Source organism: Macaca mulatta, chromosome 4, assembly GCF_049350105.2.
Source record: "Macaca mulatta isolate MMU2019108-1 chromosome 4, T2T-MMU8v2.0, whole genome shotgun sequence".
In the NCBI taxonomy this organism is placed as follows: domain Eukaryota; kingdom Metazoa; phylum Chordata; class Mammalia; order Primates; family Cercopithecidae; genus Macaca; species Macaca mulatta.
In genome coordinates this window covers 9,691,602-9,711,023 of record NC_133409.1, presented here as the reverse complement: position 1 = coordinate 9,711,023, position 19,422 = coordinate 9,691,602, and the positions used below count along the sequence as shown (strand labels likewise).

General features: G+C 38.1%; 1 protein-coding gene across 2 annotated transcripts in view; it reads right to left on the bottom strand.

Annotated features, from left to right (window-relative positions):
• PRKN (parkin RBR E3 ubiquitin protein ligase) overlaps positions 1 to 19,422 on the bottom strand; it is a 1,373,216-nt gene that overhangs the window by 1,088,489 nt on the left and 265,305 nt on the right. For both annotated transcript variants that reach the window (XM_015137330.3, XM_015137331.3), the window contains exon 2: positions 3,325 to 3,488. In XM_015137330.3, the coding sequence (XP_014992816.3) occupies positions 3,325 to 3,488 (164 nt within the window). The remainder of the gene's footprint in view (positions 1 to 3,324; positions 3,489 to 19,422) is intronic.

Here is a 19,422-nt window from a genome sequence, read left to right as displayed (position 1 = left end):
GTCAACTGTACAATATGCAATGTGTAGGCTTTTTAGTGTAGTTGCTGGGAGGAAGAGGGAAAAGTATGTCTACTCCAGCTTCCCAGAAGCAGAATGTGTGCTAGATCATTCGTTTTTCAATGTCTCTATTTTTTCCCATTTTCCTTTAATTCTTTAAAGTTCTTAAAGTCTTGCCAACAACAAAACTGAACAGATGAGTGTGTAATGAAAAGAACTATACTCTAAAAGTGCTTTCTAAGTGGCCTGTGGGCATGTTCTTCCGGAATTGAGAATTCTATGAAATTTTTTTAGATGTGACATCAATGCTATTATAATCTTACAAATACCCTTTGCCAGTTAAATAGACAAACTCACTTTTTAAAATTATGACATTTCATAAGACGATGGTCTCAAGCTACAGTTCCCCAAAGTACCTGGGGTGAGGCACTAAAACTACTTTCCTCCTCAAAGAAGGTGAAACTAAGTGTGAGAGATACTGCTCAATATGTGGGGTGAGCATTGCCTCAGTGTTCCTACGATACTCCCAACATATACCTTTTGTCCTGGAATAATTATTGATAGGGTATTCTTTTATACTCACAATATCTAGTTTTGTATGATAAGCTAATATATACGCTCATATCACCTATAATAATGACAATGAAAACAGGAGGAAAACACCCAGCAAGCACAGATACCACCCCAGTCATCTCCTCCTCAGGATACCACGGTGTATATTTACTATTCATCAGTGGAAGCATTAAGTAGCTCATATGCAAGGTCCATCTTCTTTTTCTCAGCAGCAACTTATTATTATATATTTTGTGCTTATACTGTGAAATATAGCACCTGTAATGATAATGAGTAACTGAAAGGTATTGACTAAATAGTTGCAAACATATGTTCTAAGATTATACAAGAATATCAAAGGATGCTAAAATTCTGCCAGTTGTACACTTAAAGAAAACACAGACATCAATTTGCAATTACATGTGTAACTTCCTAGTCTTTACAGTGAAACTCTTCTATGAACAAAGTTTGCCAACTTCTCGGCACCTAAATCTTTTAACTGTGATTTAATATAAGTTCCATAATTATCAACTTTTCTTTTTCAGTGTCCTCAGACATAAGTTCTCAATAGCCGGTTAGACATCTCCAAACACATGTACTCAGCTGGCATCAACTCCCATCATGTTGGAACAATGCTGCACCCTTCTCCCAACCAAACTGGGTCTTCAGACTTCCCATTTCCTTCTATGGCAACCCATTTTTCTCTAGTTCCCCACCAATGAAACTTCAATGCCAAGTCAGTCAAGGTTATGTAAAATATAGCCCATATTTTATTTTTTGTCCAATCTTCAACATCTCCTTCAGGTTCTAGAAGAACAAGAACCCACCCTATTCAGCAAGCATTCTCTATGCTCATTCCTCCATTCCTGCATCTACAGAATCCTACCTCAATTCAATTCATCCATGAAGTTCTTCCTAGTGACTTCCAACCAGATGTGTTTTCTCCACCTTTAAAACTTCATAATATTTTCAGGTGCGATATGGCAGTTACGTTTCATATTCATGTATTATAGCTATTAGGTTGAACCACATGGAATTGTAGAACCGATAAAAATGGCAGTCCCATATGGCTCAATCTAACATTTCTCTTGGTTTTAGGGCTCATAAATAAAGAGCAGTCTCCATGAAAACAGGGGCTGAGTTATGTCTCTCTTTTGGATCCCCTGAGAAGCCTAGGACATTGGAAGGGCTTAAAAAGTGTTTGTCAAAATAAAGACTCATAAATCAACACATGTCTTATGCATATATGTTTGCAAAGTCAATCCTCTGAAGCAGTTAGTCTAACTACATACGAAATCACTAATTGTTATACGAATCAGCACAAATGGCAGTTTAGAACCTGAAGGTTCTGGCAATATAAAATGTTTTGATTCAAGGAGCTGTTTTAAACTTATTTATTTGTGAAGGAAACATTCTTGGATTTAGAAGTTGGCAGATACAGTGAAAAGCTTTTTAGCTGACTGAAATAGAAAAAAAAAAATCAAAACACTTTTTAGCACATGCACTTCCCTTATAAAACCAAATTGCCTGAAAGCAGAGCCCAGCAGTTTGTGCACAATGAGTGTGTGCCTCAACACCATCAGCAGGAGATGCAAAATGCAGAACGACAGGAACAATTTGCATTTCTATAGCTTCTTTGTATACCCAAACTCTGAGAGCATTTTACAAAGCCATAAATATCATCACCCGGAAGAGCCTGGGAAAGGATGCAGATACAAGAACGGACTTTGTGTACCCTGACCCAGGAGTGCCCCTGTGCGGAGCAGTGGTCCCCATACAGCTGTAAACCAGAGTGCCATTAATCGACGCTGGTTAAGAAAAGGGGAACACATATCTGCAGGGTCCGTAACAGTCACAGGAACCATTCCCAGAAAGCGTTTGTCTTTCTTGCATTCCCAAAGAATAACGTCAACAAATGGTGAGCTGTATTTGCGAGTTTCCCCAACAAAGGACTGGTCTCTAGTTCTAGGTGATGGTGGTATTATCAGTCACCTCACCAGTTCCCCCTGATTCCTACAAAGATCACCAATCCGAATGACAAGTGTGTAGGGCTTTCATGGGGCTAGGAGCAGTGGGCTGCCAGAAGCTCTGCTGGGGCCAGGAGAAAAGAGAGCATCATTCACTCTTGTTATGTTGCAGGGGCCTATTTCCAGGTACAATTTTACTGAACCTTAGAGAAATTCAATGCAAAGGTATACTTCTGTTGTGCTCCAGGCTTCCTTCCCCACCAGCTGCGGAACTGTGCAATTCTGGTCCTGGCCAAGCAGTGTCCAAAGCTAGTTGCCAGTGAGGCCTGAAGCCCACACCTCCACTAGCGTAGCATAGCAGCAGCCCTCACTATCCTCCAGGGGTCACAATTGGGTTACGAATTCCTCACAGTGCACGGACTGAGCAGCCTGACTGGGAACAATTTATTCGAATCCTTCTTCATTAAGATTCAAATGGAATAAGTAAAGCAGAAATTGAACAGACACAGAAATTGTGCCTTGCTGCTCCTGTAGTCAGTAAACATTTATTCACTAAGCCTAGCTCGTGTGTTCTTTCTCTCTCTCTCTCTCTCTCACACACAGTTGTTCTTCCAATCTTTCCTGCTTGCTGTTTTAATGCATAATTAAGAAGGTCAGAATTAATGAAGCAGTGTGGAGTAAAGTTCAAGGAATCCCCAGGCACTATTTATTCTATTAGATCTCAGGCATGAATGTCAGATTGGCAGCGCAGGCGGCATGAGCAATGGAGTTGGCGGCATCCCAGAAACGGCCACCAAGGGAGACTCACCTGCACAGTCCAGTCATTCCTCAGCTCCTTCCCTGCGAAAATCACACGCAACTGGTCAGTCGGAACCCCCTGTCGCTTAGCAACCACCTCCTTGAGCTGGAAGATGCTGGTGTCAGAATCGACCTCCACTGGGAAACCATGGCTGGAGTTGAACCTGACAAACACTGACCAAGGAAATTGGAAGGGAGAAAGGAAGTGAGCATCACTTGAAGCCCTTAAATGGCCATAGCAACATTTCTCAACCGACTTACCCCTTGCGGCCTTTCAGTGAATGGCATATATTTTCTTTCACTTAAACAACAAAAAACTTAATGCTATAGAGCAATATTTGTGAAAAACAGAGTTGCCCATGAGATTTCCCTTTCATATATTCGTCAGTGACCTGCAAACCAAAATTGCATTTTCCCTTTGACATCCATCCTGAGAAACAGAGGCTTGAGCAGGACACTTGCCTGATTGGAATTGAAAGAGTCCCATGAGTTTATTGAAAAGACTCAGCTCTGACAGCTTGTACACACTCACGCTCCCTCCACAGTGAAGCTCTTAATAAAAATAGGAGGCAATGTATTAGCACTCAAGGTATAGCAACGGAAAAAATCCAAGCTGCTCTATAGACCAGAGCAAAGACCCACTAGGGGCTATGGCTCAGAGCCCTAGACTTGGATGGTCCTGGCCAAAATGCTCCACTGGGTCTATGAAGACAATTATTTGCCCTTTCTTTTGGAAGGGAGGGGGTGGGGATGCTGGTGACACCATTTGTCTTACTGAAGCCACTGTTCCCCATGAGACCCAGGCTGCATCTTCTGGTCTGTTTGCATGCTGTCTTCTCACCGCACCTGCTGTCTTCTCACCGCACCTGCTGTCCCACCTCTTCAGTGTCTCTCATCTGCCCTTTCCTTTCCATTCTTTCTCTCACTGCTCAAAGTCACACTCTCATCACATCTTTTCTAGAACCTCATAATAGCCCCCAACTGGAGTTTGGATCCAGTCCTTTCACCTCCAAAAGGCCCTACATAGTTCTGCAAAATGAGCCTTATTACTACAGAGCTATGTTGCACCACTCAAATCCTTTAAGTCTCACACTGTTGGCTGGTGAGGAAAGACTCCAAGATCCCTTTCATCTAGCACAAACCTATATTCCAGCACTTTCTTTATTAGTCTCCATGTGTACTCTGTTTAAAAAAAAAATCACAGAAAACTGCTGCATACAACTTCTTGCTTTTATTCATGACCTCCCTCCTTCTCTTCCTATTGAAATCCTGCCTACCCCCATGGCCCACTTCAAATGTGACCTCCTCCAAGAAGCCTCTGGCTATCAGCTCCTGCAAAAGCCTGATCTTCCCTATTCAGGGCACCAGTGGCATTTACTATGTACATCTTATAATATCCAACACATTCCTTGTGGAAGCAGGATGGCATAAGGGTTAAAAGTACATCCTGCAGCGTTAGGAAGACCTATGCAAAAATTCCCACAGACTCCTTTAAGTGGCTTAGGATGCTAGGGGTCAATCTATATATCCTGCAGTGTTAGGAAGACCTATGCAAAAATTCCCACAGACTCCTTTAACTGGCCTAGGATGCTAGGGGTCAATCTATTAATCTCCCTCTTTAGGTCTCAGTTCCTTTATCTTGAAAACATAAATAAACCATAGACCACATTATTTGACTCATTAAATAATATTTATAGTATTTAAAACGACCATCTTGTAACCTTTAAAAATTATGGACATTTAGCTGTTTTTGATATACATTTTACCTTCTTTAAAAGATAATAAACTCCTCAAGGGCAAGTACTACTGTTTATTTACTGCTGTGTTTCTTTTAAAGGTAGTACTATAGCTAATTATTTCTCAATTCCAATGTGAGATGACCCACTTCATCATAATTATAATAATCATTACAATGCCAATAATAATCAGGCACTTACTATGTGCCAGACATTGTGCTCTCACATGTCTGTGAATGTAACGCCCCTGTGACTGTAAAAGCCCCTGTGAATGTAAACCCCCATGTGATTGTAACGCCCCTGTGAATGTAAACGCCCCTGTGATTGTAATGCCCCTGTGAATGTAAATCCCCATGTGATTGTAACGCCCCTGTGAATGTAAACGCCCCTGTGAATGTAAACCCCCATGTGATTTTAACGCCCCTGTGAATGTAACGCCCCTGTGAATGTAAATGCCCCTGTGATTGTACCACCCCGATTGTAACGCCCCTGTGAATGTAAACTGCGGAATCTGCACACAGTGTCTTCCTCCCAAAGAATACAGCACGGAAAGGGGAACAAAAACAACCTCACAGTGGAGAAACCTGAAAGGGGCTACCTCAGCCAGGTGATCAAGGTCAACATCAACAGTGGTAAGTCATCTTCATCATGTTTACCCTTGACACAATGTGATGAGACGGGCAATTTATCTCTGTGGGCTTTCTCTCAAAAACACATAAGCCGTCTAATCTTCAGGAAAACACTGGACAAAACGCAGTTGAGGGACATTGTAAAAATAACACCTGGCCAGCACTCCTCAAAACTTTCAAGGTCATCCAAAACAAGAAAAGTCTTTAGAAACTGTTAGAGTCTAAGAGTCTAAGGAGATGAGTAAATGCAATGCGGTAGCCTGGATGGAATCCTGGAAAAGAAAAGAGACATTCGGTAAAACTAAGAATATCCAAATATGGTTTGAATTTTAGTTAATAAGAATGTATCGGCATTCGTTCATTAATGATAACAAATGTAGTATAACAATGTAAGATGTCAAAAATAGGGAAACTGGGTGTGGGGTACATGGGAACTCCCTGTACTATTTTTGCATCTTTTTCTGTAAAACTAAAACTATTCTAAAATAAATGTTTATTAAAAAAAAAAAAAGATATGGATGAAGATCAGACTTGCTACCCAAAGAACAGATTTTCTTTTCAAGATCAACCAAAATAAATGTCTTCCAAAACAAACAAAGAACCCAGAGTCACTGGAGAAAAAATTACAGAATTCAGTGTCTCCAGTAATTACATTTATATAATGTCTGGGATATAATTTTGAAACTATCTAACATTTCAAAGAATGATGAAAGCATACCATTCTCAGGAGAAAAGAAAATCAAGTAGACAAAACCCTGAAATGACTCTAATTTTGAAACTAGGAGACAAAATTTTAAAGTAGCTAGTAGTATTACTGTCCTTATGGAGAAAAAACAATTTTTTTTGCAATGAGTGGAATACGACAGATAATCAGAGAGATAGAAATTATTAAAAAAAATCAGGCTGGGCGTGGTGGCTCACGCCTAGCAATTTTGTGGGAGGCCGACACAGGCAGATCACTTGAGCCCAGGAGTTTGAGATCAACCTGAGCATTACAGTGAGACCTATCTCTATTTAAAAAAAGAGAGAGAGAGAATCGAATGGAAATTCTAGAACTAAAACTACAATTGTCTGGAATAAAAATCTGTTAAATAAATTTAATACCTAAATGGAGATTAAAGAGGAAACATTAGTGAAGAAAAAATAATTGTTTTTAAATGAATAGATGTTAGGGACATATTAGATAATATCAAATGATCTAATACATATGTCATTGGAGTCACAAAGAAAAAATGAAAGAATCGGTCAGAAAAATTATTAAAAAAATAATGCCCTCAAATTTTAGTATGTGATGAAATAAATACATTTACATATTCAAGATGTTCAACAAACGTCAAGCAGGATAAACATGAACGTGCCTGTGTCAAGGCAAATCATAGCAGAGTCAAACTATGGAAAGCCAGAGATAAGGAACAAGCTTTGAAAACAAGAAGAAAACTTTGTCAGTCATATACAGGGTTAAAATGACATAATTAATGGTTAACTTCTGGTCAGAAACAACGGAGGCCAGAAGTGATGGCACAACATTACAGTTCAGGAAGAAAACACAAAGCAAAACACGCTTGTCAATGCAGAAATTTATATCCAGTGAAAATATCTTTTTAAAATGAGGACAAAATAAAGATACTTTAAGATGAAATAAAATTAAGATAATTTATCACAAGGAGACTCATATTACAAGAAATATCAAATATCAAATAAACTCTTGAAGTGAAATGGTACAAGACAGAGATTCAAATCCACAAGAAACAGTAAAAGCATCATAAATGCTAAATACAGGAGATAATTAGGTAGGAATTTTTTGCTTTATTCAACATAATTTATTTAATGCAGATGACTGCGTAAAGCAAAAATTATATTCCATGTGGAGTTTAGAACATATAGGTATAATATGTATGCCAATTATAGCATAATAGGTGGGGGGTAAATATGAGTCTTTTATTTATTTTATGAAGTGAAGCAACATTAACAATGAAGGGACTAAGAAGTTCAGGACAGACATTATATTTCTTATAGTAAAAATCAAAATGAATAAAAATATTGACCCAAAAAGCAAACAAAAGTCATAATGGAATTCCAAAAAAATACTGAAATAATCCCCCAACAGGGCAGGAGATAATGAAGAATGGAAGAAAAATAGAGAGGTAGATAGAAAAATACAATAAACTGGTGACCAGAACTCACCACATCAATAATTACAAGAAATTCTAATAAAGTAAACACTCCAATTAAAAGGCAGGGACTACGTGGACAGAAGGAAGTGGGTCCAGCTATACTGTGTCTATAGGGCTGCATTTTAGATATAAAGACACAAATGGTTTCAAAATAAATGAGTAAAAAGAAATATGCCAAGCAAAATGTAATCGTAAGAAGGCAGGGGTGACAATATTATTAATATCACATAAAATAGATTCAAAGGCAAAACTAGTTCGAAAAATAAAAAGAGAGAAACTTAAGACTATGCTGCCACCACTTGAAAAGGTGGATCACACGACTCAAGAATCACAGCCCAAGTCTTGCCACTCCTTCCCTCCTTGAGGTGGGAGAGGTGCCCGGTACTGCATTGGACCAGACAAGGAATGTCAAGGTCTCCCACCACTTCCAGGTTCCCTGGCTGGAAACAGAATGAGGGCTTCCTACCCTCCTCAGGGAGTAAGAGACCCCGGTCTTAGAAAATAGCAACTGCTGAAGATATCGCCCATAGTCTCAAGGCAACAGCTTTGGTTCTTTGACAAGAATGTATCTGCAGTAGAATTCCCTCCGCTCCCTTTTTTCCCTCTCTCTCTCCCCAACACACTTTTATTTTTTATTCTTTAATTAATTCTTCCACTTTAAATTTATTTAGTAGAAACTACATTAAGGGAGAGAGAGGTAGGAAAAATGCAACTGAAAATCTGTATAATAAGATGTGTATACTGTGGCGAAGACCATGGACTTTAGAACCCTTCATGTGGGTTCATAGACTAGCTCTGTCCCATCCTAACCAACTGTGTAAGCATGTCACACAGTTTCTATCCCTCAATTTACTGCCAACAGAACAGGCAATAATAATAGTATCTGGCCAGGCGCGGTGGCTTACACCTGTAATCCCAGAAGTTTGGGAGGCTGAGGTGGGCAGATCACCTGAGGTCAGGAGTTTGAGACCAGTCTGGCCCACATGGTGAAACTCCATCTCTAACTAAAAATATCAAAATTAGCTGGGCGTGGTGGCACATGCCTGTAATCCCAGCTACTCAGGAGGCTGAGACAGGAGAATCACACGAACCCAGGAGGTGGAGGTTGTAGTGACCGAGATCGTGCCATTGCACTCCAGCCTGGGCAACAAGAGTGAGACTGTCTCAAAAAAAAAAAAAAAAAGATGAGAAAGTGGACATAATAATAAGGGCAAAACTCTTTGGGGAAGGAGATGAGAAAGAAAGGAGAAGAAAGACTGGATGATAACTAGAGAGGGTTTGTGTCTTATAAGGTATACCTTCTCAGTGTACCTTAGCAAAAATAATAATAATAATAATATCTACCTCCTAAAGTTGTTGTAAGAATTTAATAAATCAATATAGGAAAGGTATTTAGAAGAGTGCCTAGGCACATTTTAAGTTTCAACAATTATTGGCTCTTACTTCACGTCCAACATATGGTGTAAAAATTATTGTAATTATCACGTCAATTGTGCCATATTAATGTTCAGTTTTAAAAACGTACCATTTATTTTCTTTAAATAAGAAAAGTGTTCCCGATGGAGTTCTATTCCACTACACTTTATAGTAAACTGTAATTGGTCTAAAGTGACGTTAGTATACTGATAATGATATCTTCTGTTTAAATAGAGCTCTCAATTTTCAAAGTGCTTTTACAGATGTTATCTCAGTTAATCTTCACAACAGCACTGAAAGATAATTGGGAAACCATTTACTATTCCTATTTTTAAAAGAAAGAAACAGATGCACAAAGAATAAAAGTGGCTTGCCGAACATTCACAAGGATAGGAGCAGGAAAAAGAATCTTGGGTCCTGAACTCCCTCCTCTGTGTCAGTGGCTTCCACACTGGACTGTATGTTACCCTGAAGGTATATGGGACTTGCCCAGGGAAAGTTCTCCTATTCCTCACACACCGTTCCGTCAAACAGATACGTCTGAAAACACATTTATGGCTGACGTTTCATGATAGATCATTTTGTCCCAGCTTCCCTTCAAGATCAACATTCTCCCACTTCACAAAAGAAAGGAATACACTCAATGTCCCCCACGGTGGCTCTGGTGCAGCAACACAGGGTGGTGGTAAAGGAGAACGCCTTGAACTACTGGGTACAGGGAGCCTCTTTTAACCAAAGCCCCATTAACTCACAGTAGAGCTGTATTTCTTTCAGAGTAAGGTAAAGGTTGGCAGTAGGAACGATGTATTTTTTAGCCATTTCGGACTGTGTTATCAGCACGTGGGTTGGGTTAGGTTGTTATGAATACAGATACATAGTAAAGAGGGACAAGAGAGATGGTGATGTTCATTTAACTCTCCTAGCACTTCTACCCCTTGGTATTGCCAAAGAAGTAATTCCTCCTCAGGGAAGGTCTCAGAAGATCAGAGCTAAGATTGTTGTTTCTAATACTGAAGATGACGGCACCTTATATCATTCAGAAGACAAACTGATTGCAAAGTTCCATCTCTTACCTAACCATCCATCTGTCCATCTGCCCATTCATCCACACATCCACGTAGCCAGCCATTCACCCATCCATCCACCTACCTCTATAGTATAGTTATGCTTCAGCAAATGATGCAAATACATTTTGAGAAATGCATCTTTAGGCAATTTGATCATTGTGCAAACATCATGGTGTGTATTTATGCAAAGCTAGATTATATAGCCTATTATACACCTAGGCTATATAATATAGTCTATTGCCCCAAGGCTACAAACGTGTACAGCATGCTACTGCACTGAATACCGTAGGCAATTTTAATACAGTAGTGTTCATGTCTCTGAGCATCGCAAGGGTACAGGAAAATTATGGTACTATAATCTTAAGGGAACACCATCATATATGTGGTCCATCATTGACTGAAATGTTGTTATGTAGTGCTTGACAGATATAAGATGGCTAGGTGGGCCCATTTTTTTCTGAAAAATTAACTCTTCATGGCTGTCTAATTTGATAGAGAAGATTGGTTTTACATCATGTCAAAAGGCGGTCACTCTCCACAAACGGAATATGCAACTCCAAGGCTTTGATTTAAAAAATGTTAAATAATTTTATTATAAATATTGTATTGGTAAAAGTGTATTAAACTGAAGAGTATTTCAATTTTTCCCAATATTTCAAAATTTATCAGATTTAACAAAATGCATCTAAATGATAAAATGGCAAGAATAATTAATAGTGAGTTAAAAAAACTTAATAAAATATATTTGATAAATTTCCTAGAAATTTAATAGGTGAATGTCTCTACATGATTTTTTTCCAAGTAATTAGCTTCAAATTCTGTATTTTCAACAAAATTAAAGACAGACTCAATCGGGTTGTAAATTGATAGATCACTGGAGTAATTATAACAAATATTACTAACAAATTTTTGTTAAAAGTTTGAAGACATTAAAAGAATGAAGTTGCTATAATAAAATTTCTTTTTTTCCCATAAACTTATTAGTTAGAACATGGGCTTACACCAATAACAATGAAAAGGAAGAACAAAATGATGTTGAATGTATTTCATTCCAGCAATAAGTAATATTCATCCACAGACAGGTTACCATGCATAAAAATAAGCCCATTCATCTAATTAAGGGGTTTATTTCTAATATTTTTATGCTTAGTAATTATTTGTCAAAAATACCAAGAAACCATTCACCCAAATATATATTTATATTTTTAAGTGATTTGTGTACTAAAAATAGCATGACATATCACAATTCATTCGAAATTAATACTAAGGCTTATGGTACAAGGGAATTTAAAAATATATCATAAACTTTAATTCTTTTACATGTTTTTGATGCAAAGATATACTTCAGGATGATGCATAAAGATATTCAAAACAAAAAATAGTTGATTCTTGTTATTTTCTATAGCCTATAGTTGTAGTCTGTAAAGTCACCATGAACAGTAAACTGCTGAACACTAAAGCATTGTTCCTAGGGAAAAATACAGGGTTAGGTTCCTTTGAGCCTCTGGTTACAACATTTTCATCCACCAGTCAACACATAACCTTGTTTTATGTGTGTTTCTGTTTAAAGACAGCTTATTTATTACATATTACTGATTCATTAACATTGCACGCATAGCCAGTATCACTATAACTCATGCCTTAGCTAAGTTTCTATAATGTGTATTTCTCCATAATGGACATCACCACCTACTTAAACTCAGGAACACTAGCCAGCACTTCAGCACTATGCTTGGGGCCATTTCAAACGGTGAAATCACCAATAAAAAGCACCAAAATGTGAAAAAGATGACACTATATAGACCTCAAAAAGGGCATTTGTTTCCAGTATGAAAGCTGAAACAAGAGAGCAGAACACTCAACCTCAACTGGGAACATGCTTATTGAGCAACTCAAATCTTCACAACTCTGCCATTTCTGTGAATGACCTTAAAAGCTGCCAGTACTGATTTTAGGGCAAGGAATAAATTTTACCATGTTGGTGAATTTGCAAATTTGGAACCCATCAATAATGAAGATTAACTGTATTACATTGGGATAAAGTTATGCAGGAGAGTAGAATAGAAATCAAAAAGTTTGTAAAAAAGAAACAATATAAAATTTCAGACTATTAAAAATAATCTCTTACATATATTATTAGCAAGATGATAGCGAAGGGCAAATCATCATTTTTAATGTCCCCCTGAAAATATTTTAAAAATGATGCAACTGCTTTAAAATTTAACTTCAACATTTATAATCTGACCATACTGCAACTGCTTAAACCTATATTAAAATTTTTATATCAACTTAAAAATGTGCAAGGAAGTACATGGTTTCTCAAGGTTTTTTATAATACATATGAGCAAAATAATTTCAAGATTACTAACTTTAGAAAGAGAAGCCAAAATCACAATGAGGCTCATTAATACGAACAAAGAAATAAAACCTACACCAAATCCCAAACTGAAGAGTCAGGTGTTGAAACCAGTCATTGAGTGATGCAGACACAAACTCTGGGACTCACACTGTAATGAGTGTGTTGTGTGTGTTTGTCTTATTAATCACAGTATTTTTTATAAATATTGCTTTGCTCATTTTTATATAGACAATTTTCAAACAATCTTATATTTCTCAGTTGCTTCAATCAAAAAGAGGTTTGTGGCTGGGTGTGGTGGCTCACGTCTGTAGTCCCAGTACTCTGGGAGGCCGAGGTGGGCAGATCACTTGAGGTCAGGAGTTAGAGACCAGACTGGCCAACATGACAAAATCCCGTCTCTAATAAAAACACAAAAATTAGGCTGGGTGTGGTGGCTCACGCCTGTAATCCAAGCTCTTAGGGAGGTGAGGTGGGTGGATCACGAGGTCAGGAGTTTGAAACCAGTATGGCCAACATGGTGAAACCCAGTCTTTACTAAAATTACAAAAATTAGCCAGGTGTGGTGGCACGCATCTGTAATCCCCAGCTACTCATGAGGCTGAAACAGGAAGAATTGCTTGAACCCGGGAAGTGGAGGTTGCAGTGAGCCGAGATCGCTCCACTGCACTCCAGCCTGAGTGACAGAGTGAGACTCCATCTCAAAAAAAAAAAAAAAAAAAAAAAACCTGGGCGTGGTTGCACATGCCTGTAATCCCAGCTACTCAGAAGTCTGAGACAGGAGAATCACTTGAACCCAGGAGGTGGGGGTTGCAGTAAGCTGAGATTGCATCATTGCCCTCTAGTCTGGGCAATAAGAGTGAGACTACATCTCAAAAAAAAAAAAAAAAAAAAAAAAAAAATAGAGGTTTGTAAGAATATCTAAGAAAATATTTCCTCAGACAGGAGCATTACTTTTAGGAAACGATAGTACTATGTAAATCTATTCCACTGTTAAACATTTCCAATACAGGTCTTTCCCTCCCAGAGACAGGATAGCTTGCTGGCTCTGTGAGTAAAATCATTAGTAACCCCGGCTTTTTGTTGCCTTTTTTTTTTTTTTTTTTTTTTTTTTTTTGTGGCAGCTTGTAACTTTACCTCTAAAATACGCATAAATTTTCCATGTAACAATAGGGTAAATTTATTTCACTAATTTTAGGATAAAGAAAATCAATAAATTTAAATGACTTATACTGAGTAAAAGAAGAGGAAGAAATAAATGTTTTTGTTTTGTTTTTAAGACAGAGTCTCACTCTGTCATTAAGGCTGGAGTACAGTGGCATGGTATCGGCTCACTGCGTGCAACCTCTGCCTCCTGGGCTCAAGGCATTCTCCTGCCCCAGCCCCCCGAGTAGCTGGGACTACAGGCGTGTGCCACCACACCTGGCTAATTTTTGTATTTTTAGTAGAGATGGGTTTCGCCTTTTTGGCCAGATGGGTCTTGAGCTCCTGACCTTAGGTGATCCACCCTCCTTGGCCTCCCGAAGTTCTGGGATTACAGGCATGAGCCACCACACCTGGCCAGAAATAAATATTTTTATTGTGAGCCATCAGAAATTACTGATTCATGCATTAAAAATACTGAAGCAGATACAGTCCAAAGGCAGCATCATATTACTGTAGAGATAATACAGGCAATGCACTTGGAAGAGTGTGCATAGTAAGCACTTATTAGATAGATAATGGCACTCCCCTGAACTGAAAATAAAAGTTATAAATAAATAAATAATTTTTAAAATCCAAAAAAGATGATGGTACTGATATTAGTATAAGAAATTACCATCTTATATTAACTTACCAAAAATTATTAATTAATACTTAATGAAATTGTCAGTAAAAGCAAGTCTTTGGCCCACAGATCAAAATTCACAAAACAATTTTATCCTTAAACTTTAAATACAAAATTACATTTATGATCGTATTTTTAATTTCTTAGCAAAGATTTAAGCCAGTGGCAAATACAGAGGCTCTCAAGCCAGACTACCTCAGTTTAAATGTCTGCTTCTCAACTTTCTTGCTTTAATATCCTCAAAAGTAAAAACACCGTTCACATCTATCTTACGAAGTATGAAATGTCTGACTACATGTAAAATTCTTAGATTAATGCATAGTATATAGTAAGCACTCAGTAAATGTTAGCAGCTACTACTAAACAATAAAAACTAGCCACATTTTCAAAAATGATTTGGAACTTTCTAGTAATCACCAACATTACTTTCTGAAGCTCTATTTGGAAATATTTGTTAACATCTTCTCTTAAAATTTCTATAGATAGGGAGAAGTTGGAATCTCACACACTGCAGGAGGGAATGTAAAATGCTGCGGCCACTTTGGAAAACAGTCTAGCGGTCCCCCAAATGCTCAAACCTAGAGTTATCACATGATCCCGCAATTCTACTCCTAGGGTATATACTTGATAGAAATGAAAAATATGTCCAAATAAAAACTTGCACATGAATGTCCCTATCAGCATTATTAGTAATAGCCAAAAAGTGGGAACCACCCAAATGCCCATCAATTGACCAATGGACATATGCATGTGTTTGTTGCATCCATACATTGGAATATTACCCAGCAATGAAAAAGGATGAAGTGCTGGTTCATACCACAACCTGGATGAACCTTGAAAACACTGTACTCAGTGAAAGAAGTCAGTCATGAGAGACCACAAGTACGATTCCACTGATATTCAATGTCTAGAGTTGGCAAATCTATAGACACAGACAGTGCATTACTGATTGCCTAAGGTGGTGATGGAGAGTATTTGGGGAGAAACAGGAGTTACTGCTAAAGGGAAGGGGGTATCTTTTGGGAGTGAAGAAAATCTAAATTGATTGTGGTGATGGTTACAAACCTCTGTGAATATACTAACAAACATTGAATTTTAGACTTTAAATGGGTGAATTTTATAATATATGAATTATATATTAGTAAAACTGTACCTCCCCCACTGTCCCTCCCTAAAATAAAACCAACCACATCTCTGTATACCCATCACTTATTAAAGTATTTGGTAAAACACTGTGACTTAGTACTTTTGGGATAAGCGAGTGAATGAATGTGCACTCACTTCACTTTCAATGTTTACTCCCCCTATTTTCACCTATTAGAGAAAACTGTAATCATGAGAAGTAACTTACAAAATTTGCAACATCATCTTTGCATTTAGATTTTGTTTATATAATGTGACAAAGATATTCTGTTAAATATCTCACAGTAGCTGTACTTAGAAGTGCTTTAGGAACCTGAAATAGTACTAACGGTATGAAAAAAGTAGACTTATACTTCAACCTTTAATATAGAAAATATAATTTGCTCAAATTACTCACACTGTTCTAATTTCCATATGCTCTAAAGTAGGAATGAGATTCAGACCTAATTGCTGGTGACATTAAAATTCATTCAATTCTTACTGTCAACAAATAGTTACTGAATAAGTAACTATTTACTAGGCACAGTGCTAGAAAGTGATATTACAAAAATGAACAACACAACCTGGGAACAGAGATATTACAACAGAATTATGTACAAGAATATGATGCATGCTATATTAGGGTTAGTACCGTGCGTACCACACCAAAATGTTTTAAGAATGAAGAAAAGAGGCTGGACGTGGTGACTCATGCCTGTAAAACCGGCACTTTAGGAGGCTAAGGCAGGCGGATCACTTGAGGTCACGAGTTCGAGTCTGGTCAACATGGCAAAATCCCATTTCTACTAAAAATACAAAAACTAGCTAGACATGGTGGCGTGCACCTGTAATACCAGCTACTCAGGAGGCTGAGGCAGAAGAATCACTTGAACCTGGGAGGCGGAGGTTGCAGTGAGCCGAGATTGCGCCACTGCACTCTAGCCTGGGGGACAGAGTGAAAGTGTCTCAAAAAAAAAAAAAAAAAAAAAAAGAGACCAGCACTTTGGGAGGCTGAAGTGGGCGGATCACTTGAGGTCAAGAGTTCAAGACCAGCCTGGCAACATGGTGAAACCTCATCTCTATTAAAAATATAAAAATTAGCCAGGTGTGGTGATACGTTCCTGTAACCCCAGCTACTCAGGGGGGCTGAGGCAGGAGAATCGCTTGAATCTGGGAGGCAGAGGTTGCAGTGAGCCAAGATCATGCCAGTGCACTGCAGCCTGGGTGACAGGCTGAGACTTGTTCTAAAAAAAATTAAAAATAAAAAAAAAGAGAGAGAGAGAATGAAGAAGAGTGACTAAAAGCTGGAGTAGTCCAAAATATTTCAGAGATAAGGGAAAATGTAGTAATGACAGAGAAAAATAAGTGGGGGATTTCCAGGTAGAGATTTGTTTTTTATTGCTACACGTTAAATACACAGTTTACTTTTAGACAACAGCAGTGTATTTTCATTAGCCATGAGGTTGTCAGTATTATAGGACGGATGTATTTGCAGTAGTGAGCAGAGAGCAGGCAGAGTCTCGTACAACTGTGAGAACTCTAGAGCTGTCCCATGAGACTTTTTAACTGGCTAAATTTTCTATTACACAAAAGGACAACGTAAATAACTCATCTTTCAATATTAAGACAACATGTTAACTAATCAAAAATATCCTGGCTATCACGAAATTCAAAAGGAAAATTTCAAAATATCTACATGTTTATATTTTGAATTGAAAGATATTCTAAAAGTTGTTTCATGATTATGAACTGCACAAAGGAGGCCAATGTTTGGTTCACAAATGTATGCTGGTAATTAGATGGGGCATCAGCTGAGTGGTTGTATATGGTTTCTCACAAAGGCATCTCAAGTTCAACCAGGTAAATTGATGGAATTATCAGAAACATCAGACCCATTTCATTTCAAAACAAATGTGTGTGTGTGTGTGTGTCCGTGTGTGTGTGTGTGTATGGTGTGTCTACATGTATGGATATGTGTGGAATTGTGTGGATATGTACAGTCTCCCCCAGTATAAACGTGAGGCTACATTCTTGGGTTAAGAGGGCTAATGTGTATCTTGCCTTCTCATCACCAATTATCCTACAAGTACATCCGTAATGATAACCATATCCTTCAATAGATGGCTGCTTACTTCCCAAATTTTAACACTGAAAAAAATATTATGTGTCCATAAGATAATTTTAAGTCTATCTACTGGAACTGCAAAATTAGGAGTTGAATGAAAACTTTACTTAGTGCAGTATGTTTTAAACTCATCTTTGGCTAGGTGCAGTGGCTCATGCCTATAATCCTAATATTTTTGGAGGCCAAGGTGGGCGGATCACCTGAGGTCCGGAGTTCGAGACCAGCCTGGGAAACATGGCAAAATCCCATCTCTACTAAAAAGACCAAACTTAGCCGGGTGTGGTAGTGGGCGCCTGTAAGCCCGGCTACTTGGGAGGCTGAGGTGGGAGGTTGCAGTGAGCTGAGATCGCGCCACTGCATTCCCACCTGGGTGACGGAGTGAAACTCCATCTCAAAAACACAATTAAAAATTAAAAAAAGAGAAAAACCTCATCTTTGAGCATGTAAGTACTTGCTTTGATACAAAGGGTCTGCTTGAGTTTGTATTAAATCCCTTAACTCTTCTTGTAGTTTCCTCTATTATTAAATGCTGAGAATGCTCCTAACCTATTGCAAATGATTACTTACCACAGAAATACAACCAAAATTATACTCAAGATGATTCCAAGCACAAAATTTTGCATTAAATCACTGTAATATTAACACTGTTTAATAAAAAACAAAACCTAAATCTGTTGGGAGATTATTCTCCACAGGTCTCCTGCCTTCTGTAATCTTACCTCACTACCTCTATGGTGGACTAGCTTTCCAAGGGGGTTTGTATAGGAAGCATCCTTATAAGACAAAGGTAGTGTCTCCCTTTGGACCAAAGGGCAGAAGTGCTTCCTGTCTGTAATAAAAGATTCGGGTTCCCTGAGCTCCGGGTTCCTCTCCTTTTAACACAACCTGCTGTGTGTGCAGGTGCCACTTCACATTGCCCTGTGGAAACTGGGGCCTGGAGATGTTGACAATGTGGCTACTGCTATGGTACAAGTAATAAACTATCCAGCTCCCTGAGCCAGGAATCTCAAGTCTTGGGGCCAGTGTTTGGTTCATAAATGTGTGCTGTCAATTAGATTGGGCACCAGCTGAGTGATTGTATATGGTTTCTCACAAAGGCATCTTGAGTTCAACATCAGCATCCATGAAACTGTGACCGGCCTGCAAGAGGGATAAAGTCTCAGATACTTCACAGTTCCTGACACTGTCATTTCCTTGACTTAGGCATTACATTCTTACTCTCTGGGGTTTTTAATTTGTTATTATTTGGGGGGACTTAATAAAGCACTTTTAAAAATAAAAATAAAGCTTAAACTGAAATCAAAATATGAGTCTTCATTTTATTTTAAACAAAGACTGCCCTGACCTGTTTTTGAGATGAGATCATGAGGTAACGTTTAAGCCTTGTAAATGCTTATACATAACAAGTACTTTCAACAAAAAATTCTAACAATTCTTGACCCCTTATATGCCAGCTTAAAATAAAGAAAGCATTGTTTTCCTTTTCACTTAAAAAAATTTGCAGATGCTCATTAAAAGGCGATTACTATTTTCTTACACTTAAGTCTTTAATCCAAACTGAATATATCTCTATAAATGAGAATCAGGGATCTGCTATTACACAAAAATAGATGTCAATATATTGAAAATTAAATAGATGAACTGTGCCATTGCTC